This window comes from Pavona decussata, unplaced genomic scaffold (assembly GCF_977016875.1).
Source record: "Pavona decussata unplaced genomic scaffold, jaPavDecu1.1 SCAFFOLD_169, whole genome shotgun sequence".
Taxonomy (NCBI): Eukaryota; Metazoa; Cnidaria; class Anthozoa; order Scleractinia; family Agariciidae; genus Pavona; species Pavona decussata.
In genome coordinates this window covers 1103061-1128875 of record NW_028145580.1, presented here as the reverse complement: position 1 = coordinate 1128875, position 25815 = coordinate 1103061, and the positions used below count along the sequence as shown (strand labels likewise).

Below are 25815 nucleotides of genomic sequence, written 5' to 3'. Positions count from 1 at the left end.
TAATTGCAAATTTTTAAAGTGCCCCTGGGACGAAAATTTCATTTTCCATCTTTTTGCATTACTACTTCTACTTCATAAACTGTATTCTGCTGTTATTTAGTTCGCAATAGCAGAACTGACAGCTTATGAAGTAGAATCCATATGAAAATTAGCCATGTGGAATTTTTCGCGTTGAGCTAATGATGTCACTTCCTGTAATTTGCAGCAAGGGTCCTTGTTAACTTCCGGAACAAGGCTAAGTAATGGCCGCCTTGAAATCTCGAACAAAAGGCTAAAAGAAAATACTTCAAATCGCCCTAAAGGATTGAAATTTGGTAACATGAGTAAGAAGGTCATATTCTACACGAAAATGCAAAAAGATGGAAAATGAGAATTTTCGTCCCAGGGGCACTTTAAATGTTTTGTTAAATTAAAATTCAAATCATGGCGTTTACTCAAATTAGCTCGATTACTAATTCTGGAAATAAATGACTGTTCGGAGTGGATCAGTCGCCAACCTGCTTAAAACATCGCGTTTAAAACAACAACCACGAAAAGATTTGCCGCGATCTTGTTTAAAATTACAGCGCCATCTAGAGATGTGTATAAATTCATTAATTCTTTTATTTTCGTTAAGCCATCAACTATTAATTGACATTTTTTGTGGTTTTTGTTACCAGTAGTCATTGGTTACTGGAACTTTCATAGTTTTAACAATAACAAAACGGTATGTGTTATCAGCTAACGGCAGATATTTACGCTCCTGATCAGGCGCGCAAACATCACGAATGAACGTCGTGCCAAATTTCTTCTACCCAGGCGAATAACTAACCCACACTTGATGCATTCCAGGGTTTTTTTCTGCGTTTTGTACTTGTCATTTCGTCTGATACCGGGCGGCAGCTGTTCTCAAGGTTAGTCAGTGGTTAGTCACCTCAATCAGTTTAGCCGTCTCATAATGTTCCGTTCAGAAACAAACTTTACTGATATCTAATAAGATGATTAAATTAAATTTATAGCTTGGCAAGCTATGTGAATTTAGCTTTTCTTCCTTGACAAGTTTTTGTGACGCAGCACAATCCTTTACGTTTCTCTTTTTTTTTAATGTTTCATCTTTTACTGAAATTGTAATATTTAATTAACACTATTGAAACTTAAGGTTACTTTCATGTTTCGCGAGTGCCTCCAGGGAAATCTAGCGTACGCGCGCTGCTTTCGATAAAACCACGGAAAACTATATATCACTGTGAAGTTTGCGAAAATATCAATGTTTTTTTTATTTTGTTGGATACATAAGCGCTCAGAGGCCTGCACGTGTACTTAACTGAATTACCCACTCTCACGTAAAGGCGCAAAATCAAACAGACTGCACAATATCAATCAGGAGATAATAGGCTAACAAAGTGTGTCAGGCTTTTTCTTTATTCCTATTGGTTTGTGAGAAAACCCATCCTAAAGATGGACAATGGAAAATTTTTGTAGTCCCGTCAGATGTTAACACGTCACGGGAAAAATATTTTGAATTTCGTAAGAGCCTGACACACTTTGATGCATTAATATCTGATGACCATTTTGGCCAAATTTGGTTGAAATCTGGCAAATCTACATACTCTATTAATTCATTTGAAGATGGGGAATTCGCGCAAAAACAAAACCCGTGTTTTCGGCCTCGAAACATTTTCCGAGTTTTCGCACCTCGTTAAAATTATTGTCAACGCGCTCACGCCGCCGGCCAATCAAACACAAAGAAGCATTCCCTGGGGAGTTCTGTAAGCATTTAGTGTTACTGTAATATTATATAAAAGCGATTTCGTTATGGGAAAAGTTAAGTCAGGCGCGAGAAAGCCACCGGCTAAACCAAAACAAAGAAGAAAGCGGCAGATAGACGCAGAACATGAAATTGGCAGCCCCAGCGGAGTTGACACGAGACACGCACTTCTCACCGCTATCAGTACACGAGGCTGCGTGCTGAGGTTCGCTGCTTATTTTCAGCCGGTCAACAACGGCGAAAGTGGCTGGATTGTCGCCGGCATCTTCGATTTCGGACTCCGAACTGATGTTCGACTCTCCACTATCCGATTTCTCGTCCTTGAATTTCTCTACTGCCGAGGCAGTTATAGAAAATCTGACTGGTTGTACCAAGAACCCTTGTGGCTCTCTGCCAGCTGAAATTTTTTGCTTTCGTCAAATGATTTTTCGACCTTCTTTGGGCTGGGTTTTTTCTTAACTGTCACCCAAGGTGACTTTTCTAGTTTTACTTTCTTCATAACAACCTTTTACGCAATTCTTGAATCCAAAAAGGAACGCTGTGTCACAGGAAAATTTTACATCCAACGCCGTGACCTTGCGATGAACACGATGTAAACAAAAATATGCAAGTTTGCCGGTAATTCAAGATCGCGGGTAAATTTTGCCGCGTAATATCTCAACACAGCCCGCATAAATTGGATTATGACACCTTCGCTCGCTCACCGCTTTTCCTACAAACCGTTGTTTTTTAGATAGGTCGCGTTCTTTTTAAGATTTCTAACGGCTGTTTTCACGAAACTTTGCATCCCTTTCTTGTTTTAACAGTTATCTAAAAAAATTATTTGAGAAAAACTCGACCTTTCTTCCCCATAAGTAACCTTAAATAACGTGACATATTTTTTAATTATTTTGGACACCGGCAAGTTTTCTCGACATAAGATTTCAGATAATTTGCACTTGCTCGTATGAAACGCGCGAACAAGTTTTCCACGATTAATCATGCTTGACAATGTATATTTGCACATGAAAATGAGAAGGGAAACGCTTGGCAATTTCTCACGTGCACGTTAGTAAATATAACTTGTAAAAATTCTCAGGGAAAACTTCCAGCCCGTCGATAACAGAATTGATTTTCGCTACTTGACAAGCTTCTTCATCAAAAGCTATTTTTCCGACTTTTGAAAAAGGAGTTGTCAAAGGAAAATTAACAAAAATTATGTCGTATAGACGATTATTTTAAACCCAACCAAGCAAGCTTGTAAAAGGAAACTTGTTCCTGTGCAACCGGCTCAAAGGACCCTTTTACACTAGCGATTTCGACACCAAATTCGCAGCAATTTTAAGAACGAATTGAAGTAATTTTTTTTAAATCTTTTTAACTTTGTTTATAATTCATTATTATGGATAATTAAAGTTTGTAAATTTTTCGCAATTCAGCTTTAGTGGGCTGGCGATATTAAAGTAACAGTGGGTGACTTATTTTGAGAGCAGAGCCCCGATAGGGCGTGAGCATAATCATGTCTAAACTCTTCTTAAACACGGTTAATTCAGCAATACAGAATAAGATTAACACATATTTATTCCACATCTAAGAATTTGCTCGGCTAAGATTTAAAAAAAAACACTTACGTGAATCTGTGTCTCGGTTAAGATTTAATTAATCACTGAAAGAAGCTGGAAGAGTATAGTCAGGGGCGTTCCTAGCCTTTTCATAATTCAGAATATTGGCAATATGGGCGCGAGAGCGCCCATTTGGAGCGACGAAGTCGCGACTTACTAGGGTGGTCCGGGGGCATGCCCCCCCCCCCGGAAAATTTTAAAAATTTTAGTACTCTGAGATGCAATCTGGTGCAATCTGGACGCTTAAATTTGGCAAATGCCAGGAGTCCATATTGAACAAGAAAAATTAAATATTAAACAAAATGCAGCTGTGGTCAAAGAAGTAACGAGAACGTCATAAAACAATTACATCAAGTATTGCCTTCAAGATGTGGCGATTTCTCTCAATAGTTGATGTAACTTGCGATGATAGATGACTGCAAATGTCTTTCTGCTTTCCACTCGCAATGCTTAAATAGTTATCACCTTTGATCACAGCATCGTGGTGGGGGGATGGCTGACTGGTATGTAATTTCACAAGCCTCTCAATGTTACCCCAGTCTGACACTCCTTTAGTGGAACTGAATGTCCCTACCTGATTAGGTGATGCTCTTGCCGGTTTCCCGAACAACACACAATACACACATCATACAAAGTCTCTGGATACGGAATATCTGAGCCATTTATTGTTGACCAGCCACGTGTGATTCAACTTTCTTTGTTTTCCGCGTATACCCTTTGAAGGGAACTTAAACTTGTGACAATGGTCCCATGTTCCTTGTAAGAGCTTAATTCTAACTTCATCTTTCTTCAAGTCATCGTCATGAAACTGTAATCAGCATGTTCAGATATAACTTTTTGCAAAGTTACAAAAAATTCTATGAGAAGGGTCCAGAGCCACCTTTTAAATATCCTTCGAAACTTTAAGGTGTCTCTAAACCGTATGCCGTGGTATGATTCCAGATATAATGTTCTGTTTAGTTTCCATTTGGTTGAGAGCAAGTGAATTCTTAAGAAATCTGATGTATATCTATATTGACTGACAAATTATATGCATCGACCTTCTGTTTAGTATTAATTGTAATTGCCTTTTAAAGAACGTGTGTGGAGAAGGGCTCGAAGTTTTTTGGCTTTGTTATTTCCTTTTTTCTCTTTTGTCGTCTACAACAAACCAGTTTTAAATTCAGGGGGGAATTTCTGGGAAGGGGCCGATCATATAGAAAATGCATTGCGTAACAATCTTAGTCAAAGTAATTTTTTTTTCAGACCAATGTCGTTCTCTGTTGTTTAGTCCTGCTGAAAAGTTTACTGGCAAACGTCTGATAAATCACGTGATAAATGTCGCTGACGTCTTAGAAGAAGGTTTATGCAGGACTGTTTGTTACATCGAACCCAACTGTGTGAGCTATAATTTCAAAATGGCGGCAAGTCCAACTGGACATTACAAGTGTGAATTGAATAATTCTACGCATGAAGGACATGAGAATGAACTGGAGGAAAATCCTATCTACGTATACCATGGAACTAAGGTGAGAAACATTTACTGTATGTCTCAAAATCTCAACCTAAATTTCTTATCTTTCTCGCCCATAATCCGTCTTCTGGTCTCTTAACACCAAGTTTATCGCTCGGAGTACTCGCCTTCCAGTTCTGCTAAGTATACTCATCCGCTCTTCTGCAACTGCTATGGAGAGCTTTTTACATGACCGCGGGGTCTTTATTCAAAGCCTCAGATTAGTGGGAAAAAGGTGATTACTCCGAGTAGTTTTGTGCGACTCTGGCAGATAAATTTCAGAACGATTAACTGTGTGTGTGAATAATGAACTCCTGACGTGAAGGCAATCTCATTTCTCTGGCTTGAACGATTTTTAAAATAAATTACCATTCGCGCTGTGCATGTTTCAATTTCGAGTTCCAAATGCCATTTCCACTCTGATGTGGATCATATGTCGTTTGTCTCTTGCTGTCTCAGAGCGCTTGTGCAAGCAACCCTTGCAAGAACAAAGGAACCTGTCAATCCGGTTTTACAGACAGAGGATATCGTTGTTTGTGTACTGCTGGATTCACAGGAAATAACTGTCAAAAAGGCAAGTAAAGAAAATAACAAAATAGTGACTCCTTCTCGGTTCTTCATAAGAATTCCAGTTGATTGAGGAAGAAAATCAATTTTGATTCTTGCATGGAAATTTTTCCCGTTACTGCCAACAAACGATACGGAATCAACGACCTTTATGGACACTGACAAAGTTAAAAGTTATATTTCATTAATAATTCTGCTCGCAACTTCACGTATAGGAAATTGTCGTACTTCCTGTTTAATCTTAGTTTATATGTCCCGGCTTGGCTCTAAATAGGAACTCGACGATTAGGTGCATTCGGCTTGCTCTACCCTGAGTAGCCGACGAATTAATTTTCACGTTTGGTAGTTCTTTCGCGTTCTTTCTTTGGCTCAAAATTCTAAAAGAACTCAACGCAAAATCGGTCCCATTCCAGAAGATGAACAATCGTTGAAAATTAACGTGGTTTGATATGGCATGCAAAACACCACAAATATTCCTCATTTAGTCTTGTTATTTCCGGCTTGATACGACCCAGAACGACTCGACTTATTTACTTTTCTCCCCTGAGTGTTCTTTTTCGCCAGAGCTTTCGAAAGACTCAAAAGCATCTTCAATGCGAAGATGCGAAGGTGCTCAATGCGAAGATTTCGAAACGTTTTGTAAAGAAAACACAACACAGTCACTCATGGCACCAATATCTAGTAAAGTGACGTCATATTGTGGTAAATTAGCTCCCAGTCCCGGCTGCATTTTTAAAAGTAAAAGCAAGTATTTTACCACAGAAAAAAACTTTAGTCCATCAATTTGGACGAGTTTTATTTTTAATTTTTTTTTTTTTTACACGTGTCGAACTCCTCAAACCCGAGAGAAAACATTTGTCATATACAGATTCTGACGAGTGTGCTACTGGGGCACACAGCTGCAGCGCAGATGCAATGTGTATAAACACTGAAGGGTCATACAACTGCACGTGCAACCCGGGACATATTGGAGACGGACGAGTTTGCTCAGGTAAAGTAGGAAAAACAACTGTCTACTGGTAGACTAAGTATTCATACGCCGTTTCGCGGTTCCACCACAGGCCTCCCCGGGAAAGATACATCTGCATTCTGCAGTTGTTACTCAGGTGTCGTTTTCGTGGGGAAACCAGCAGGGTAGTCTATTAGCGGCGCGGTTTCCTTACCTAAATACTGTCATTATCATTACTGTCATTTGCTGTCATTATCAATTTTACTTGCCCAAGAGATCATGATTCATTTTCCTTTGACCTGCTTTCTCCTAATGAAGATTAACTTAATCTGCTTAACCAAGATATCGGTCAAATAAAATCCAGCTTGCATCTCCAGCTTGTATCTCCAGCTTGTAGATTTTAAGTTGTTTATATGGTCATTATTGATCCCAACCTATACAAAGATCCATCTAAAACTTTTCTTTGTCTGGTCTAATGGGCTTTGAATGGCTCACGGGAGGCGTTGTATATGCAAAATCTAAATAAGAAACATTTGCATTTAGTTTTGGTAGAATCGATAGTGCAGTATAGAGTGTGTGCACGACGGCCATGATGTAGGACCGGAACAATACAATGATTTTCCTTTGGGAAATATATTCTATTTTTATGCAAATATCTTCTATTGTTTTAGTCCTCCAACATGGCCGCCGTGCACACACTCTATTCAAGACGTCACAGGTCCAAACAACTGTCTGCCCTGCAAAGAAAACTCAAGTTGACTGCAACTAGGTTGAGATTTTCTTTCTGAAATAATCTTTTAGTCCCACACGAGACCATCGGCTGTTTCCAAGACCACGGGAATCGGGCCATACCAACATTAGAAGGAAAGGATCCCATTTTGGATGGGGCCTACAGACAAAGACAAGACGCTAAAGAAAAATGCTACCAAGCCACCAAAACGCGAGGATTCCGCGTATTTGCAGTTCAACATGGGGGGTGGTGTGCGTCCAGTGCTACAGCAGTACAGACATTTGACAAGCATGGAAAATCGACAGCTTGTAAGGCTGATGGCGAAGGTGGGCCATGGGCCAACCAGGTTTATGTAGTTAAAGGTAAGTGCAAGTTCATCATGACGACTACTATTGGTATCTGACATCGCACAATAGTACAAACCAATTCTGTCTGGTAACTTCGTCGAGGAATGTATGGTCGGGGTAATGTTATTGAATGTAAAAATAGATTGGCCATGCGTTAGTGTAAGTTATTCCACAACCGGCTCTCCTGTAATATCTAATCAAGATTGAAACTTTTAAGTTTAAAAACAGGTTACTAGCTTTCCAATTGTTTTTCGTAGCAAGGCGGGTTACAGGTATATCAGTTAGCTAACAATTTCACAACGTACGTGTTTTATTTAAATCGTTGCCTTTGATAGGATGAAATATTTGTTCGCAACAAGTGAAAGTCACATCTTAAAAAAAAAACAACTAAAATCTGGAGTCCTACGCACTGGCGTGAAAAGTTTTTGCAAATGTTAGACAAAGTTTTGATTATAAGTGATACTTTCTTTATCAACTCTGATGTTACAAACAGCTAACCAACGAACGTGCAAAATGACTGAAATAGCTTTTGAAAAAACCAGCCAGTCTCGAAGGTTCCTTCGATATGCGTCTCAGGAAACATCCGAAAGATTCTCCGGAGAAAAAGAAAATGAACTGTTTCCTACGGTGCCAGTATTTTAAATGAACATTAAGTTTATCCGAATTTTTGTACCCGGGTACTGTAAAAAATCACATTTCCAGATTCTAATTCAATATACAGCATGTTAGGGAGATTTCCTTCCAAAATATCAATTTTTTTAATCCCATACGAACTACAATACAGCCAGAAAAGTTGGGAACATAAGCGAGTGACAGTTAATCCGGGAGAAGTTTTTCGTGAGTCTGTGAGTTTATTAATTTATTTTGTGATTTACATAAAAAGATTTACGATGCATGATGCAAAACATGCATCATTTATAATCTTGATGGGCGCATCCTTAGTCAGTTTGGCATTTTGCTTCCCACTAGCAGCTGACATGCTAGCTTTCTCTAAGGTCCCCGATAGATTGTCTACATGAAAAAATACTCTGACCCAGGTTTAATCCAAAGAAAAGTTTCATTTGCGATTGGTACTCAACAATTCTACCACGATCGAATATCTGAATGTTGCTTCAAGGTAACCATTCCGTGGCGTTGCAAATCCTTCATATGCAGTTATGCACGCAACTTGAGCAGCTGCGAAAAGAAAGCTTGAAAAATTGAGACTCCAACGGGATTCCAGCCCGTGACCTTTGCTAGAAATGTGTAATTCTACTCTGGACTGTTTGTCAAATTATGTAAGTGTATAGTTCTTAGTGTTATAACATATCTTGTGTTGTGATGATTGTTATTTAGGCTATAAGTCTGTTGGATGCTACAAGGACGACCACAATAGAGCAATCACAACTGTGGAAGGAACAGATACTATTCTGGATGGATCGTCTGGATCTCGCAAGAATGCCATTGCAAAGTGCGCCGTGGCCGCATTGAGAAAGGGATACACTATGTTTGCAGTTCAAAATGGTGGCCACTGTCGGACCAGTGCTACAGCGGCACAGACCTTTGACAAGTATAGAGAATCTGACGCTTGTAAGGCTGACGGTGAAGGCGGACCGTGGGCCAATCATGTATATTCTCTTGAATAACAATCATTATTAATAACTGGATCACTGTACAATACAACTCCAGGGATTCGATTGGCTCTAGTGGCCATGGTATATGAACCATAATACCATACCCGAGAATAAGCGACCATTAAATTGTCTTCTGGTCGTTCTTGTAAAGAGAAATTAGCAAGATCTAGCAATACCTCTTGAATGTTTTCGCTAAAATAATTATTTCACTCACGTTTGTTGGATATGAGACACGGACTATAGCCCACTATGCGCTACGTGCCTGGTTAGCTATCTATCGTCTCATATCCAACCCGCGCTCGTGGAATAATTCTTAATTGTAATAACGCTCAACACAAGATATTTCAGTTTTCAGCAGTGTGATTGGCTCCTTGCTCTAGAAAGTATATGATGCAATATACCGTTTAATACCTTATTTGGAAAATCCCAATTGTAAAGAGAAATAGGAAGGTTGCACCTCTTTTCTTTCGCTTTCCTTTTATTTTTATTCTAGTAATTATCATTTAATCCTGTATTGGATTATGCTATAATATAATTGGTCCACTCTGTCACGAGTTAAAAGAATTATCACCCAAATGTCAATACTCAATTTGATCGAATTATGATAAATAGTTTATATAGTTGATAGTTCTTATCAGTCTTCAAATGGCTGTTACTAACTATTTTACTAGTTTAATAAATGCTAGGCTTCAACTTAATACATGGGTATCAGTGTCGTTTACTTTTCATGCTTGCTGAAATGAATGATGTTTGCCAAAATTTTATTGTTGGTTCTTCTTGATTTTTAAACTGGGAATGTTCAGCCGCAGCGAATTTATTTTCTAAGAACGACAACGGGAGTGAATGATGTCGCAAGCCACGAGTAGGACAGGTGTCTCGTGGTGGTCTGGGGCGAGTGCCATAAACTTAACGTCAGCCGACCTGTACATTTTAACCAATGACTCTTCTTTTACAGGATCCCGGAAACGAGGAGGGATCTTAACGTTTGACGTTAGCAGTTACCTTCGACGTTTTCTTACATGCAAGTCATCCCCGATGGCTGCAGCTTTAGGCAAACATCGATGATTGAGTTTTGTCCTGCCTGCTCACGACCCTGCTCACAAACTCATGAAAATGGCCAAATATCGAGCAATAAGTCAATTTTTTCTAGTCTAAATATCTTGAAAATGGCGTTAAATCAAGCAATAAGTTCACTCCTGTTTCGTTTCAAAATTAGTGAAAATAGCTAAAGATCGGAAATAGGTTCATTCCTTGTTGACCTAAATTACTTGAAAATTGCCAAACATCGAGGAAAACGTTGATTCCTTTCAGATCTCAAATTCGTGAAAATGGCCAAAAATGGAGCAATAAGTTGAACGTTTTCTGGTCCCAATGTCGTGAATACGGTCCAAAAACTGAGGAAGAAGTTCATTCCTTTCTCTTTTCAAATTCTTGAAAATAACCACAAATCAAGATATATTCTTTTATTTGTGTTCATTACAGTGTTTTGTCTTCTTCCGTGGAAGGTTGCTTTCTCCTCTCCTGCTTTTGACATAAAAACTTCATTCTGATGTTTCCTCTACTGGTTGCAGTAAAGCTTCATTATCCTGAAACCTCTATTTATATATCTCTATCTGTTCTCGAAGATTAGTCCCCCATCATACTTTGCTACCAAATATCGGTTTTATTTTTCAAATTCCCCCTTTTGACACCTCAATATTTTGAGACACCCCCCCCTTTTTTTCTCGTCAGTCCCACCCATCAATTTTTTGTGATGTGAATGCTCCCTAGGGATTCTAATGTGATTCCAATGTGACTGCAACCACTGTCACTAATTTCCCTAATAGACCATGCATGCTATCGAGTGTGGTCACATCTCTTTGAATTCTCCTCCTCTCTCTTCCGCAGAGGCAACTTCATGAAAAAAAGGAGAAAGTCGGAAATGGGAAGAGAAACGGAAATGGAGAGTAGAGGGTTTAATCCAGGTAGTTGGAGCGGTTTTCAATTCAGTGTCGTAAAACCAAAGCCAAAGTAATTACTGTGACGAATCACAACAAACGTAAATAGCGCATTGAACCAAACAGAATTTAAAGCAAATACATGTCACTGGCGTCAATGCAAGCGCGGGAAAACGCGGGCAAGCAAGTCGCGATTGGTTTTGGTTTTGTTTCTCATTGGTCGAGAAAGTGGCGCGAATTTAATTTGCTACTGGACAAGACACAAAAAGTCCTACAAGCGATCTCGACAATCTCTAAAATGCCATTGTGGAAAGGATTTTTTTTCGATTTACTTTTTTTTACGACTAACAGTTAAAATTTTCCATTTTTTGTCGTTTTACGGCTAACACATTGGGACCTTCTAGTACGATGAAGGGGAAAACGAAACGCGACCAAAACCTTGACGCGATCTGCCTGGGGTAAAAATTACCGTGGTTGTGCCTCATCTCAGCTGAGCGAGTGAATCACTATAGTAACAGAAATTTTAGATACACCACATCGCGTCTACAAAGTTGTGAAAACGAAATAAATTGTCGGCCTATGTTTTCCGCGCGTAGTTCGCGCGTTTCTTCTGCACTTTAGTGTAATGAGCTGTCGAGCTGTTTTGTGTGCTAGCGATATAATCAGCATAGCTCAGATCCTCTCGTACTCAAAACAGCTCAGTACACGACTTTAGTGCTATCCGTATATGTAAATCGTATGCAAATGCATTATTGGAGCTTATTAGAAAACCAAAAGGGACAAACAACATGAACACAAGCCGATAATTTATTAATTATTTTCGGTTTTCACAACCGACTGATCGCAACCAATATGGCGGGGGCGGGTGGTGCAGGGGCTGCAGGAGCTGGTTATGGGAAGATGATTTGTGACAAGCTGACTCAAGCAGTCGCGGAGATAGTGAACTCGAGTCACTTTGACAAGAAGGAGATTCTTCAGCGGTCACTGAATCTTACGCAAGCTTACTGCTTGTTGTGGCAAGATTCTAAGGATGGCAAGGTGGACGGCAAAATGGAGCTAACCGGAGGAGCTATGTGTGCTGCTGTTGTGGATTTGATAGTGCTAGACAAGGTAGAGATTGAGATTGACCCGAAATCATGTCTGGGAATCAAATACGAAAACACACTGTTGAAGGTAAAGATGATTATTTTATGATTTATAAACATGTTAATGGTGCAGCGACTCGTATGGGCCGACCCGTGGGCCGGGTTAGGGTTAAGTATTAGGGCCATTGGTCTAGGGATTGATATGGGTAATTGCCTACCTTATGGCCTGTCGGTGGTCGATTCATGGAAAAAATAACAAGGATAAATGAAAATATCGAAATTATGCTCGGTTCTCATGACTGTCATGCAGGTGGAACGCCGCTAACTCGAATTCCAGAGGGAAACCAAAATAGTTCGAGTTTTAGCGGGGATTCGAGTTAACGGGGTTGGTGTTGAATTTTAAGTATCCTAGTAGGCTTAATCATTTAAAAAATATCGTAGTTTTATCATTCTTTCACAATCACGAGTTTGTATCCGCCAAAGTGGCAAGATTATGTCATACATTTTGCGACTCAAACTCTATTCATGCTCGTTCTTTATGTAAGGGGGGTGCATGCATAATTAATGTCTAAGGTAACTTATCTATTCGAACCAATTTCCCCCAAAAATGAGAATCTGTTTTTATTAAATAACACTGACACTGGGATGGAAATTTCATGCCATCACCCGGAAAAGAAGGAAAGGGAGCTGCCACAGATTCTTGCAATTAACCTACAGTATTTGTTAAATTTGCATAAGCTTATACATGTATAATTTATTTCATATAGGGAAGATAATTACAACTTTTAATTCTGCCAACTGGTTTGCCATTCAAAATGTAACACTGAATGAAACAGATGAAACTGTCATTTAAGTTAAAAGAAAGGTAGCAAAGTCTGCTGCTTTGTCAAATAAGTCGATCAGCACTGAATTTGCATATAACCATATTTGATGACAACAAGTTTCTTTAGGTGAATATAATTTTATGGAAGGTGAATTTTAAAATTTTCTATCTCAAGAGCGATGGTAGTCTCCTACACAGCCTTTCTTAGTGTCGTCACGCAACGCTCCTCCCCACAAATGGCTGCTGTAAACTGAACCACATTTCCTTTCCCGATAATTAACCAATCAGATTCAAGCTTCCATTTTCTGGAAGCTCCTCGTGCCAAGTTTTCAGTTCGGTGTCTCGTCCAATCACAGCCTAGTTTATACTGACAAAAAAAACAAAATGGCGTGTTAAAAAGTGTTGACGGGCCAACGCGACTCCTGCAGATCGCAAATACATTTGTAATAAAGCCTTCAACAGTACCTTTGGCCCTGCTTAATGATGTTAATCTTAATCATGAAGGGAAAAACTCAAATATACTGAATGGAGGTTTTCTTAATGATCATTCTGAGCCGTTAGGAGAAGTTTTTCATATGCCATTGGGTATCCTAGAGTCTGTGGCATGTGTTTAGGTTCACTGGCTCGGATCAACTGCAAGATATATCACGCAGCGCTAAATAAATGCTATCTATGCAGACATGGGATCTGTGGATTTTGTAACTCGTGATTTCATGCTTTTCTGCAATGAGATTGCAGGATGTTTGTTTATCACGTGCATGAGAGTCTAACAGATCCACGTCTTTACAAAGTTGATCAATGTTGTCTCTGGATTTCGAGAGCTTAATTGGCCTCTTGCAGTTGTTTTCAGCTCAGTTGCTTTGTGATTGAAAGACAAGTATTATGTTCTTAGAGCTGACATGTATCTCCATTGTAAATTTGTGATACGTGATTGGTTTGTTCGTTTAAGACCGCAAACGCAAAGGGAAAGGAATGTGGTTCGGTATACAGCGGCCATTTGTGGGAAGGAGCGTTGCGTGATGACACTAAGAACGGCTGCGTAGGAGACTAGAGTGATGGTGATGAGGGGCTCTTTTTCTACCCCAAAGCTTATAAAAAGCAACTTAATTATATTATCCCATGACTGTAACAGTGAACACAATATATATATACTCTATAATTCAAGAGTTTTTGCTACAAGATGAAATTAATTTACATAATAAATTTCTTCCCAAACGGATCGCAATTAAAAATTTCTTGGGACAAAACTGAGCTTATAATTGTCTTTTTAGTGGTCTATAGTTAAAACTTGCCAAAGGCAATCAAATACATATATAGTTATGAAAAACTGGATCATTGTATAGTGCAAGGCTTAAGGGCTTTGATTGGCTTAGTTGCCATGGCAAAAGAGCCATTATACCATTGCCAAGATATAGAGATCATTAAATTATCTTCTGGTTGTTGTTGCAAAGCAAAATCAGTAAGATCTAGCAATATTCTTGGTCCTTTTTAAGAAAACAATTATTATCCACTCGCAAAGTACCTCGTTGGCTATCTATCATCTCATATCCAATGTGCGCTCGTGGAATAATTGTTAAATATCTTTATGTATGCGTCTGCACTAGGCTTGGAATGTTACCAAAACAAGGAATGCAGGGAAATGAGGAATGGGAAAATAGCTATGGGAATTTAAAGATGCAAAATGAGAGATCATGACTAGTGAGTGAGATTTAAAAAGTATTGAGGTCCAGTGGTGATTTTGTACAATCTTTTTATAATATTTTCAAATGAACTGTTGACATCCATGCCACTAAGGTAACAAAGGGGACCAAACACTGAAAATGTAATAGTAGATAAAGGCGATTAGATAGAATGAGTACTTTTTCGTGAGAAGGTATTTTTGTAGTACTTTTCCAGGAAAAAAGTGGGAAATTTGTTTCCCTGCTGTGCAAACTGAGTAGTGTAGCATATAATTTGCAGACTGTGGCTGCATTTTGGCATGGATGTTTACACCTGTAAAAAGCTTTGATGAAGCTGTTTTGCAGACTCTAAGGAATCATGTTTTAGACTAAAAAAAAAATGAAAATGAGATTATCTCAATTTGTTTCTACTTTATTTGGAAGCATTTGAATAGCCCAGAGTAACCTACAGTTGTGTGTTTGTTGACCTGGCCTTTGTGTGGAAGTCACACGTACAAAGGCTGCAGTTTACCCTGTTTTGATTGAAACCTTGAGCACTTTTTTCCATATAGAGATCACATTGTTCTTATGGTAAGTAATTTTCATTTGTATATCAAAAGTGCTGAGGTTTGTATTGAGACAAAGTCAACTCCAGCCTTGCTTCCATTTAACCCTTTAACCTCTAATATCAAAGAACAATTTCTCCTATCTTGTCCCCATACTTTTCTTGTGAAAGTACTAGTACTGCAGGGCTGTCAACCTCCCACGTCTTCAAATATGGAGAATATGACTTCCCAGCCAGCAACAACAAAGCGCCTTACAGTGCCGTGCCATCAAGGCTAAATTCACAGCTTCAGTGGGGGGTGGGGGGGACATTAGTCTTTGCAGTCTATACAACAGTAGCTGAAACAATTTACGCCAAACATTTCAGATTTTATTCTCGGAAAGTCGAGTCTACCACAAATAGCAAACTTCGGTAATTATCAGGGAGATTACAGACATCAATATGGAGACCGCGAGATACAGTTCAAAATCTGGAGATTACAGACATAAATCTGGAGACAGGGAGATTATAACGTTCAAAATCTGGATTGCCCGGATTATCCGGGAGATTTGACAGCCCTGGTACTGGGGAGAAGTTATTAAACTATCAAGAAAATTTGCCGTGGGTGATCATATCCTCAATTCTCGTGACCTCAGGGGTTGAATAATCATTGAAATTGCAAGGAAAATGTGATGCTGATCACTGGCAGGGCTTAAACGGTTAAACACTAGGTTAGTACTAAGCACATAACTGTAAAGTGGACTATTTGGCTGCACAAATTGACCAGCTTTGCAAGAATTTGTCCATTCAAGTCCTTATTCTGACTGTCAGTGTCCCTTATTTCAATCCCTGCCTGCACATAGGCTGACATGTACATGTAAACCAGTCGTACAAATTGTCGAACAAAGACAATGCAGTTATCATCATGTTTAACCTTGCGTGAAATTTTTTAAACTGTCTATTTTGCCATCTATTCGTCCGTTTGTGATTGTTTCAGCTCTACATCACTTGTCCATTTGTAATTGTCTCAAATGCCTCACATATTCTATACCAATTTTTCCATTTATTTAGCATTGTAGCGAGGAACTCTTTTTCTATAAGAAAATGCCCTATGGTTTCACCTAAGGCTTCATCTTCACTTTCCCTTTAATTTTGTTTTTCAAGTTCCTTATTTTTTTGTGACTTGTGTGAGGTAAATGAATAAATAAGTTAAAATAAATAAATAAATACAGTAAATTAATTAATTAATAGTTGAACTTTTTTGATCTCTCGAATCTCTAGGCCTTAGTACTTTGTTTTTTGCTTCCATAAACTTTCTAGGTGAAGAATGATTCTCCAACTGGAACATTTTTAGATGATGCCCTTTTTAACAAAATTTTGGAGCACCATGAAAAGGCATTTGACAAGCCAAAGGAGGTTCAACATTACATGGAAAATGATATTTTCAAATTCAGGGCTGAAAAGACCTGTGCTTACAAAACCCTTGCTAGTCTTGTGGAACTAGGAATTCTTGACTCAAAGAAGACGTTTTTTGGAAAGAAGTTTCCTACTGTGAACCCAGGTAAGCTGAAAAGAGGCAATGTTTACACTTAGGGAAATCTGACAAGTTCTTGGCCATTCAGCTGGAGAATACATTTGAATAGCATCTAAAGGCTTATCTGGGGGGGGGGGGGGGGGGTGGATATTTAACAAAATTTTAACGGGGAGCCACTCTGTCCAGAGGTCCAGAGCCTTACCTTTTATATACCAGTTTGACAGAAAAGGTGACCCAATTCACATATTTCCATAAAAAACACTGCATCTCTTTTCTATACCTTCAGGTGTAACTTTTTGAAAGGCCCTTGGAGATACTTAAATGAAAATATTTGCCTACTCTTTTCTATACTTGAGCTCCTTTTATTTACCTCCAGCCTGAAAATAATGCCTCCTTTGGGCGGAGGCTTCCTGTATCTTGCACTATGATGAGTAGCATCCCCTACTCCCCCCACCCCTCCCTGGAGGCATTCATTAAATTTTTCTTGAGGAAACTTGCATCTTTTGTCAAGGCGATCTGTCATGCTGGATTTATGTTCTCCAGCCATATGAGTGACTAACATGCATGACAAGCAGGCATGTCTTTTTCAACCATGTACTGTGTCCATTTTGTTTCAATCAATCAAGACAATGCAAAGATCTTGGAAATGTTGTGACACTGTATTGCATTTTTGCAGTTGACCAGACTAAAACATAGTTTTGCAGTGAAATTATAGTCTGGTTGGCCCTTTTGAAATCTCTGAGATCATAATTATTCTTTTTTCTGTCAAAAAAAAGTAGGCATATACATTATAGGACATCTTGAGACAGCTGGCTAAAACCTTGGTGTGAGGCGAATGCTACATGTATCGTGCCATCCCTTTTGATGGCCAGCGACATTTAATCTGATAAACCTTGTCAGCGGCCCAAGACTAGGAGACTTTGTCCGTGTTAATCCCTTCAGTCACCCTTTCTTGAGTAGATTTATTTTTAGAATGGGTCTCAGGGGACCTCGCCCACAGCTTAAATACCCAATCAAAGAGAAATGATGATCAAAATTAATTCCCATATGTCATACCTTTTCGCGGGAAAAGTAGTTCTATAAATGAATCTGTTCACTCCAAGGCTAAATATGAGAGAGAGGCTCTAAGTCATAGACTGCTGACCATGTGTGTGGGCTCATTTTTGTTTTTAGGGGATAGAGTGGGGCTGATGTAAAGAGAGTCTTAACAAGAATCATGGGTCACTCTTGATGGAATTTGCCCCACTGTAAATCATGTATGCAATTGTTCTGCACCTTCTGTATTAACCGAGTCAATCTGCTTTTTCAGAGCCTGAAGCTGCCTTGGTAAAGGAAATTCGCCAAGTGGCTGTGGACAATGCCCCTCCCGATGCGTACATTAGGGCTTTGCTGTTGATCATGCGTGCCGTGGACGACTTTTTCATGCTGTCAGACCCTCTACTGCGAAGGCATTTCTCTAAAGAGGAATACAAGCCCGCCAAGGAGAGAATTAAAGCTCTTGTTGGCCTCGGAAAAAAGAAGGGAGACAAGTACGAGAATGTGTAGAAACTGAACAATACAACCCTGGACTCTGATTACATATGTAGAACGTTTTCAATCGAGGGTCGAAAGCAATTCGCGTTTGCTTTGACTTTGCACAGCTTTGGTAAGCTCTGTGATTGGTTAGTAAAAATTAATTCGCGCCACTTTCTCAACCATATGAGAAGCAAAACCACAAACTCTCGTGACTTTTTCGCCCTCGTTTTCTCGCCGGCTACATGTATTTGCTTCGAACTTAATCTGCTATCAGCCTTATTTCTTTTGTTTTTTTTTTTTAGATCGATGTAGGGAGAGAGGGTATGATCGTACGTTACTTTGAACTCTGATTGGTTTATTGTCCTGTTATACGTCTGTCGTGGTTGGTCAGGGTAATTGTTTTGGTTCGGTTTTACGACAGTGAATTAAAAACCGCTCTGTTCAACATAGCCTGCGAGCCTCCTCTTCCCCGAGAGTTTGCTCGCAGGCTATGTTCAACAAATATACCGGTGCATATACTCACATTAAACAGTTGCACTATGATATCGTTGTGTACTACTATTAGTGCGTCTGTTTCGGACAAAGTCCGTGTGAAAGTTGCCCTTAAAAACATGTTTTCTACCAGGAAAAGAAAAAAGTATTCTTACACTCCTTGAAAGATCAGGGTGATATAAAGTTCTAGGCGGGAAGCGCCAGTCACCTGAAAATACTTTAGGTGAAGGTTCTAAAAATAGAAGCCATATAACAAACCGTGTATTGACCAAACTGCACGCAGGCGCGTGAAAAATAGAAAGGGTGCGAAAAAAGGAGCTCCTTTTCCCTCGCGTGTCTCCCTCCCTCGGGCGCCCTATATTTTCTCATGCGCCTGCTATGACCAAACGTCTTCTGTGCAGACAGTGCGATATTGAAGTTGGTCTCTCTAAGAACACTGATTTTTGAAGGTGGCAGAATGTCGTACGTACGCATCAGCCACGACGGCAAACAGAGGACACCCACACAAACTGGGGGCTTGGTTGTTTTCTAGTGAAATACAAGGGAACCCAAACGTTCACATAAACGATGAAGAGCTGTTGTTGTCGTTCTTGTGACTCAAAACGGTGCATGTTTAGAAATTTGAAGGGTTTTGCGTGGCTGTAGACTGTATCTAAGAGGAGGGCTTTCTTTTCGGCACTATACAGTAAAATCCAGCGTATAATAACCTACAATTTTGCAGGTCAGGCCGAATAGGTTCTTTCAATTTGATGCGTAAGACGAAATAAGCCTGTTTAGGTTCTTATTTTTTCAAAGGGTGATGCAGACTATGGAATTTTAAATACAGATGGATAACATAGATGTGGTATAAAAGTTACCATATTTCAGACACTGAACTCGTGAAATACCACTAAAAACAGCAGTAAATATCACTTTTTAGAACCAAGTTTGTTTCACGACCAAGATGTCTGCACTCAATAAAAATCAGGTACAATTACAGGTGAATGATGCAGGTCCTCAAAAATATCAGCGTGGTGATCTATTTCTCATTCTCTGATTATTACTTCCTAGCAAAGAAAAACCTTTTGCAAATCTCTGGCTTAAATGGGTGTTTTAATGGCAAATTTCGGGCAATAGGTTCTTAATCCGCTAGGTTCTTATTCGTGGGATTTTACCGTATTTTTTTTTTCGTATTTTTCACGTCATATACTCGTCTTCACCTTGGTATCGCAATGGGTTTCCAATCCCATTTCAGTTTGAATTTTTTCCAGGCTTGTTTTTTTTTTTTTTGAAGCTGAGGATTTCATAACTGTGATTGCCATTCATCTTTTTAGCCTTGATCCGCAGTTTTTAAAATCAATTTTCATATATTCCACGTCATTCGCTCAGTATATAGACAGCATACAACTACATAAAAATAACAGTTTATTGTCAACTAAAACACTTTCAGAAAGAACGTTATATTTACCACAATGAAAATTATATGAATCTGGAAAGATCCAGTCAAATCGATTCTTTGTATTTGAAAATTGAGCCATTATTTTCCAAAGTAATTTGAAGCAGTATACAAGCTATCACAAAAATAAAAAGCAAGCAGCAACAAAAGCAACGAAAACTGCTTCTCTTGACTGTACAGACAGTACAGTCATTTGTGATCTATGCTAAGAATATTGATAAAGCTCGATACCTCTTCACAATTTGTTTCTTAAAAACGCAGAATTCGTTTAGAATTTTAACTTTTCTACTAGCAAAAGCACAAAACTTAGAAGATAGTTTATGAACTACTGAGCAAAAAAACTACGTTACAAAAATACTTCTGAAGAGCTTTCGTTTGATATACAGACTAACATGCTTTAGGTCTGCACGTCAAAGGGTTACACTGGCGAGAATGGAGATTTAAAATGTCTGATAAAATGTTCCGAAAATAGAAACTTCAGTGGTTATGTAGTTCGCCAAAACCAGTCCATTTAAAACTGTGCTTAATAAACTCTTGTATAGTCACTTGTTCCTTGCTGTTAAAAATCATTTTCTTGCGTACCTAAGTTTGAATAAGTTCTTAAACATACACAACAGACTTTGCACAACTTTAAAAATCTAACTACAAAACTACAGAAGGGTTTTTGTTAAAATGAAATCAGCTCATTGCAAACTAAAAAATATTCCATCATAAATTGATCAATTAAAAGCAAAGCAAGCTTTTTTTTTCCAGCGATAAGAGGGTTTATCAGTTGTTGTTTTGCTGCGTTCAATACTTGTTCAAGTCCTCTTCTAGATAAGGATCCTGGTAAAGTGGGTTGGCCATGGATGTTGCTCCACCCTTCTCAGACTGCAGAGACACAAAAACAATAAAAAAAAAAAAATCAATTTGAGCAGACAAAACACACAAACGGCCTGGAACGAAATCACTTTATTTAAGTGTCAATGTACAGTATTAAGCGTAGAGAAATTCGGGGTCAGGTGCATTTTTGGACATAAGCGCTGACGAAAGGCTAACGCTCGAAGCGTCAGCACTCGAATCAAATCTCTTTACGTCGGCCAAATTATCAACTCTGCCCATAAAGCCAAAAATTTGTTTATAGTATCTGTCCACGGCAAGAGACTTGGAATTCACGTTAGAATTATCCAAACAAATAAAAACAGTTCATTTGTGGCTTACCGATATTCCGAACGCATCGTCTGTCGCAAACATGTTGGTATCAACGTCACTCATGTGGAACTAACAAAACAATTGTTAAGTTAGAAACTACACTCTTTTAAAGACAAGAAAGACTACTTCACATTAACCTTTAAAGCCCTAACAGTGATCAGCATCAAATTTCTCCTTGCAATATCAATGCTTATACAACCCCTCAGGTCACGAGAATTAAGGATATGATCACCCAAGGTGAATTTCAAGTCAGAAATGTAAGAAAAGTATTGGGACCAGACAGGAGAATTTATTCTTTGATATTAGAAGTTGAAGGGTGAATACGAAACTGAGGTCACGTGAAAACATTGTTGGCATGTTGAAAGGTTGATTTGGAAGGTACATCTTTTGCATGCAATTTCTGTAGCGCGCAGCTCGCGTCATAAAAAATCGTAGACAACTCTCGTCATTCAACGTTGCCGTGCACGAGAAGTTGTAAGTTCGATTTACACCAAACAATTCATATCGTACGCTTGTCGTCAACTTGTCGCATACAACAAAGCCGTACCGTCTAAATCGGCCTTAACAAGGACTAAGTTTTTGCTAAAGCAAATTTTAATGCAAACAAGGTGATCATAAAACTGTAGGCACAAGTATTTTCACACGGTAATACGGTGCACGTCATTTTCTAAGTGAGCGGAAAGCTGCGCATGCGGTGTACATCCAATGGCTTGGGCTTTGCTCCACACAACCTGTCAAATTCTTCTTAACTCCTTATTTTATTTGCTTCAGGCTACGCAAACACGACAACGCATTTCCTGTTTACATGTCCATGTTTGAGAATTAACTACTTACATCTTCCAGCGGTTGTCCCTCGTTGAATGAATCGTACACAGGATTCCCAACACCTTCAGCCATTTCAATTTCTCCGCCTTTGCCTCCTTTCCTGTAGTTCAAAAGATAAGGTTCTTTCACAAACATTTTTAATCCTAACAAACCGGTAAACAAGCCGTTTTTGCGACCACTCTTGCCCTTCTGTAGCTCGAATTACAAGGGGAATTTGACATTGAGCTTAGCTTTCAAAAACAGCAAATACATAAATCGGGCACAGGCTTTACACAGGCACTACAGATAAAGGAAAGTTGGGTTCAATCAAGCCGTATTAAACGCTTCGTTCGGAAAGCTTTGCTCTGCCATCCTAAGTCAAGATTCAACGTAACCTTTTTCCTCCATTATCTCTTGAAATTTTCTCGCAATCCAAGTGTGTAGACCAAGGTCGCACAAATCTTTCAGACTTTTAGAAATTTAAATTGACTATCTCATTGAAATGTTATTTTAGAAAAACCCTACAACATCCCCGTTTAAGATTAGGAGAACACTAACAAGCGTCCATTTCTTGTACTTATGGTCACGAACATAATCAATCATGCTACCTCACAGCACGTGCATTACCTTATTTGGGATGAGTCTTTATTTGTAGGGTCATAAAACACAGAGAACAGTGTAAGCTTCTTCCTGCAAATTACATAAAATCTCTGTTAATTTCACAACAAAATACGATTATAAAGATACAGTGAAGCCCCGATTTTACGATCCTCGATCTAACGATATTCTCGATTTAAGGATCCACATTCTGTGTCCCGGGAACAATTATTTATAAGTCGGGAGTTCGTTTACAACGATATCCCGATTTAACGATATGATTTTGCTGTCTCCTTGCCATATCGTAAAATCGAGGTTCCACTGTAGTGAATTCAACAACAACAACAACAACAACAACAACCAAGCACCATTTGTTTTACTACAACAACCAGCAAAGTTACAATGACTTGATTTTTAAACAAATTCTCCCCACAAATACCATAACTAACAGATGGAGCACGGTGACGAGAATAAGCAGGTTGATACTGGGGCTTGAAGTACAAAGCTCAGTGATGTAAAACGTAAGCTATGCCTGGTGTTTAGTAATTATTACAGTAGGCAAGGTGGCCCATTCAGCGACGAGGCTGTTACCTATGGTCAGGGGGGGGGGGGGGGGGGGGGCTAACACATCCTTAAGAACACAGACGCTTTACATTTGCCAGAATTAGTTTGAAAGAGCATTTATTTTGCAATCTAAACGCACCAGTGCCAATGACGGGCTCCATGCTAGTCTTCTGAGCTCCTTCAAAATGGCGCAAATCATTTACTGAAGTTGCATTGTGAAGAGTCTTTAGAGCTACAGTGGGACGACGATTTAAAGAAGTGTCAAGGAACTAGGGAAATTGGTTCGTTATATAGCTGTTCTTTAAGTCGAGGTTCTACTGCATCTCTTCAAAATGGCGCATTTCATTTTCAAACTGACTGGGTCAGATTCAGGAAGCCTTCCGAAGTTAAGATATATCCCAAGTACTGTTTTTCTTAGCATTAGACTATTCGTGGACTAGCATCACGAAAATTTGATGTCATTTCAAAACCCAGAAAGGTTTGTCTGACAACAGAAACAAAAAATTATTGTCTAGTTTTGTTATAAATTATCACCCCAGTGCAATAACACTGTCGATTAGTGCCTCTGGCTAGAGACCGAGTAGGCCGGTATGGATTGAAACTTGAAAAATGTTAGGCTAATGTTTTTCAAGTTCTCGCTTTTTTGTTCCCAAAATGCGGTAGAACAGAATACATGTTGTTCCTGTCAAGAATTGAGTTGATTTCTCTCCTCTTGTTGTTCTAGAATTATTTTGTAGCAAAGTGAAGATGTTATTTCACCATTTTTAACAAAAGAAGTCAAAAAACCCATGATACTTCCCCTTTAAGACACAATACTTTGAAACTTTATTTGCCAAACACAGTACTTTACAAAAGACAAATTACAGTTACAATTAACGTACAAAGGCTTCGTGAATCTGGTCTGTGGTCAGGTTAGGGCGCTTTTCGTTTGCCCGAAATAAACAAGTTATGAGCATCAAACTACGAAGAATCAATGAGTTACTGATTTGTAGCCAGACTTACTTTTTACTCTTCATTACAAAGTACGCCACCACAAGAACAACGATGATTAAGAGGATGCCGGCAGCCACACCCACACCAATGTACACTACAAGGGAAAAATATAATGTGTTAGAAATCAGGTAAAAGAGTGGAGTCTATGCGGCCGTTTACAAAAAGCAGTTAGATCGATCCACGATGAGTGTCTCTGGCCAAACTTGGACTGGGATTGAATGAGCTGCAACTTGAAAAATCTTAGGGTAACTGTTTTCAATTTCTCACGTTTTCGTTTCCAAAATGCACGAGCGCAGGTTAAGAGTTGTTCCTTTCAAGAATTCATTTGCTTTCCAGAATTGTTTTGTAACTCGATTCCTGCTGTAACACTGCCCCCCACCGCCCCCCCCCCCCCCCACCTTCCCCCCCCGGCAAGTCCACCACTAGCTTATGTTCACGAGTTGTAGTTGAAATACTTACTTGATGACTTGCTTTTAGGCCGGGCTTTAACTTCACCAGAAACACCAGGGACTAAAAGAAGAAAAAATATCCAACATGTGTTTAGTTACGTGAAAGAAATGCGACGTTATGTTTTAAGAACTCGGATTTTCTTTTCCGAGTATGCCTGTGGCAATGCCTGAAAAATACATCCATCATATGTGTGTCAACAGAGACAAAATGACGAGGGGAAGGGTTTTGTTCCTCTTGTGTACATTTCTGTAAATATTATTGATTAAAATTTATGTTAGTGCACATTTCACTGCGATGCCTTGGCGTTCGGTACTGAAACAACGGCTACTGGACGTTTGCTTGATGGCAAAGGAAAACCCTGACGACGCAAGGCTTATGACGACAAACTTAGCTGCATTTTGATTTATATGACTTTTCGGCGCAATACAGTCAGTCGCGCGAGCGTTAAATGTACGCCAATACGCTTACGACAGGAGTTACGATAAAAGCAACAGCGACTTTTATGGATTAATAATAAGTCGTGAAACCATAGAGTACCAGCGAATATCTGGCCCCGCCGGGTTGCCGAAAGAGCGGACAACTTTATCCACTGGTTAAGTCACTATCCAGTGGAGCAAATGTACTTCAACTAATGCTTTTGGAAAGTTTTCCTCACAATTTCATTCTAAAATTTGACATATGCTTCTACTCTATTCACAAATTATAGGACTATCGGGAAAATCTTGCACACATTTTATCTGCCGGATAGCGAACTATCCAGTGAATAAAATTATCCGCCCTTTGAACAACTGGGGCCTAATGTTTTGTTTTCGTTACCGAAAGGGAACCTGATGCGTGGCTTGAGCTGAGCAAAAACTGGACGTCCTGACCTCGCGAAAGATCAACGGAAAAAGAGAAAAACATTGGTGGCGGCGAGTGGTCATATCGATGCCCAGCTAAAATTTAGTATGCCCTAGTTTCTTAGGTCAATGAGCATAGGAAATCGCCCGTTGCTTTACTTTTTTTTTTTTTTACATCCGAAGAAGACTCGGCATAAAGTTGGGCCTAAATTAGTATCAAATTCTCGACGAGAATTGATAGCAACTTTTTCCAGACATCGAGATTCGGCGTCCGTTGTTTTACTGCTCGAAAGTAGTCACATGACCAC

General features: G+C 39.2%; 4 protein-coding genes across 5 annotated transcripts in view; 3 read left to right on the top strand and 1 right to left on the bottom strand.

The window, feature by feature from the left end:
* Positions 1–796: 796 nt before the first annotated feature.
* LOC146464108 (uncharacterized) lies at positions 797–5542 on the top strand. The gene is made up of 3 exons (XM_085130221.1): positions 797–893; positions 4594–4856; positions 5300–5542. The coding sequence occupies exons 1-3, from the start codon at positions 821–823 to the stop codon at positions 5420–5422; spliced, it is 459 nt and encodes a 152-aa protein (XP_084986347.1). The 5' UTR covers positions 797–820; the 3' UTR covers positions 5423–5542.
* A 737-nt stretch (positions 5543–6279) lies between these two features.
* On the top strand, positions 6280–9653 carry LOC146464107 (uncharacterized). Its single transcript, XM_085130219.1, has 3 exons — positions 6280–6398; positions 7158–7448; positions 8769–9653. The coding sequence occupies exons 1-3, from the start codon at positions 6323–6325 to the stop codon at positions 9056–9058; spliced, it is 657 nt and encodes a 218-aa protein (XP_084986345.1). The 5' UTR covers positions 6280–6322; the 3' UTR covers positions 9059–9653.
* A 1943-nt stretch (positions 9654–11596) lies between these two features.
* Positions 11597–18697, top strand: LOC146464106 (uncharacterized). The gene is made up of 3 exons (XM_085130217.1): positions 11597–12156; positions 16414–16654; positions 17937–18697. The coding sequence occupies exons 1-3, from the start codon at positions 11836–11838 to the stop codon at positions 18170–18172; spliced, it is 798 nt and encodes a 265-aa protein (XP_084986343.1). The 5' UTR covers positions 11597–11835; the 3' UTR covers positions 18173–18697.
* A 1328-nt stretch (positions 18698–20025) lies between these two features.
* Positions 20026–25815, bottom strand: part of LOC146464102 (MAM and LDL-receptor class A domain-containing protein 2-like) — a 140985-nt gene continuing 135195 nt past the window's right edge. For both annotated transcript variants that reach the window (XM_085130168.1, XM_085130169.1), the window contains 6 exons: positions 24678–24728; positions 24228–24312; positions 22692–22754; positions 22095–22185; positions 21270–21329; positions 20026–20939 (listed from right to left, as the gene is read on the bottom strand). In XM_085130168.1, coding sequence (XP_084986294.1) covers positions 20859–20939; positions 21270–21329; positions 22095–22185; positions 22692–22754; positions 24228–24312; positions 24678–24728 — 431 coding nt within the window. In that variant the 3' untranslated portion in view covers positions 20026–20858. The remainder of the gene's footprint in view (positions 20940–21269; positions 21330–22094; positions 22186–22691; positions 22755–24227; positions 24313–24677; positions 24729–25815) is intronic.

Bases quoted from the DNA above. Each gene is read 5' to 3' on its own strand.
- LOC146464108 (XM_085130221.1), top strand. From the start codon at position 821: ATGCATTCCAGGGTTTTTTTCTGCGTTTTGTACTTGTCATTTCGTCTG. The intron at 894-4,593 runs GTTAGTCAGTGG...TTTTTTTTTCAG, and splicing joins GGGCGGCAGCTGTTCTCAAG to ACCAATGTCGTTCTCTGTTG. The intron at 4,857-5,299 runs GTGAGAAACATT...TTGCTGTCTCAG, and splicing joins ACGTATACCATGGAACTAAG to AGCGCTTGTGCAAGCAACCC.
- LOC146464107 (XM_085130219.1), top strand. From the start codon at position 6,323: ATGTGTATAAACACTGAAGGGTCATACAACTGCACGTGCAACCCGGGA. The intron at 6,399-7,157 runs GTAAAGTAGGAA...ATAATCTTTTAG, and splicing joins AGACGGACGAGTTTGCTCAG to TCCCACACGAGACCATCGGC. The intron at 7,449-8,768 runs GTAAGTGCAAGT...ATTGTTATTTAG, and splicing joins CCAGGTTTATGTAGTTAAAG to GCTATAAGTCTGTTGGATGC.
- LOC146464106 (XM_085130217.1), top strand. From the start codon at position 11,836: ATGGCGGGGGCGGGTGGTGCAGGGGCTGCAGGAGCTGGTTATGGGAAG. The intron at 12,157-16,413 runs GTAAAGATGATT...TAAACTTTCTAG, and splicing joins ACGAAAACACACTGTTGAAG to GTGAAGAATGATTCTCCAAC. The intron at 16,655-17,936 runs GTAAGCTGAAAA...CTGCTTTTTCAG, and splicing joins GTTTCCTACTGTGAACCCAG to AGCCTGAAGCTGCCTTGGTA.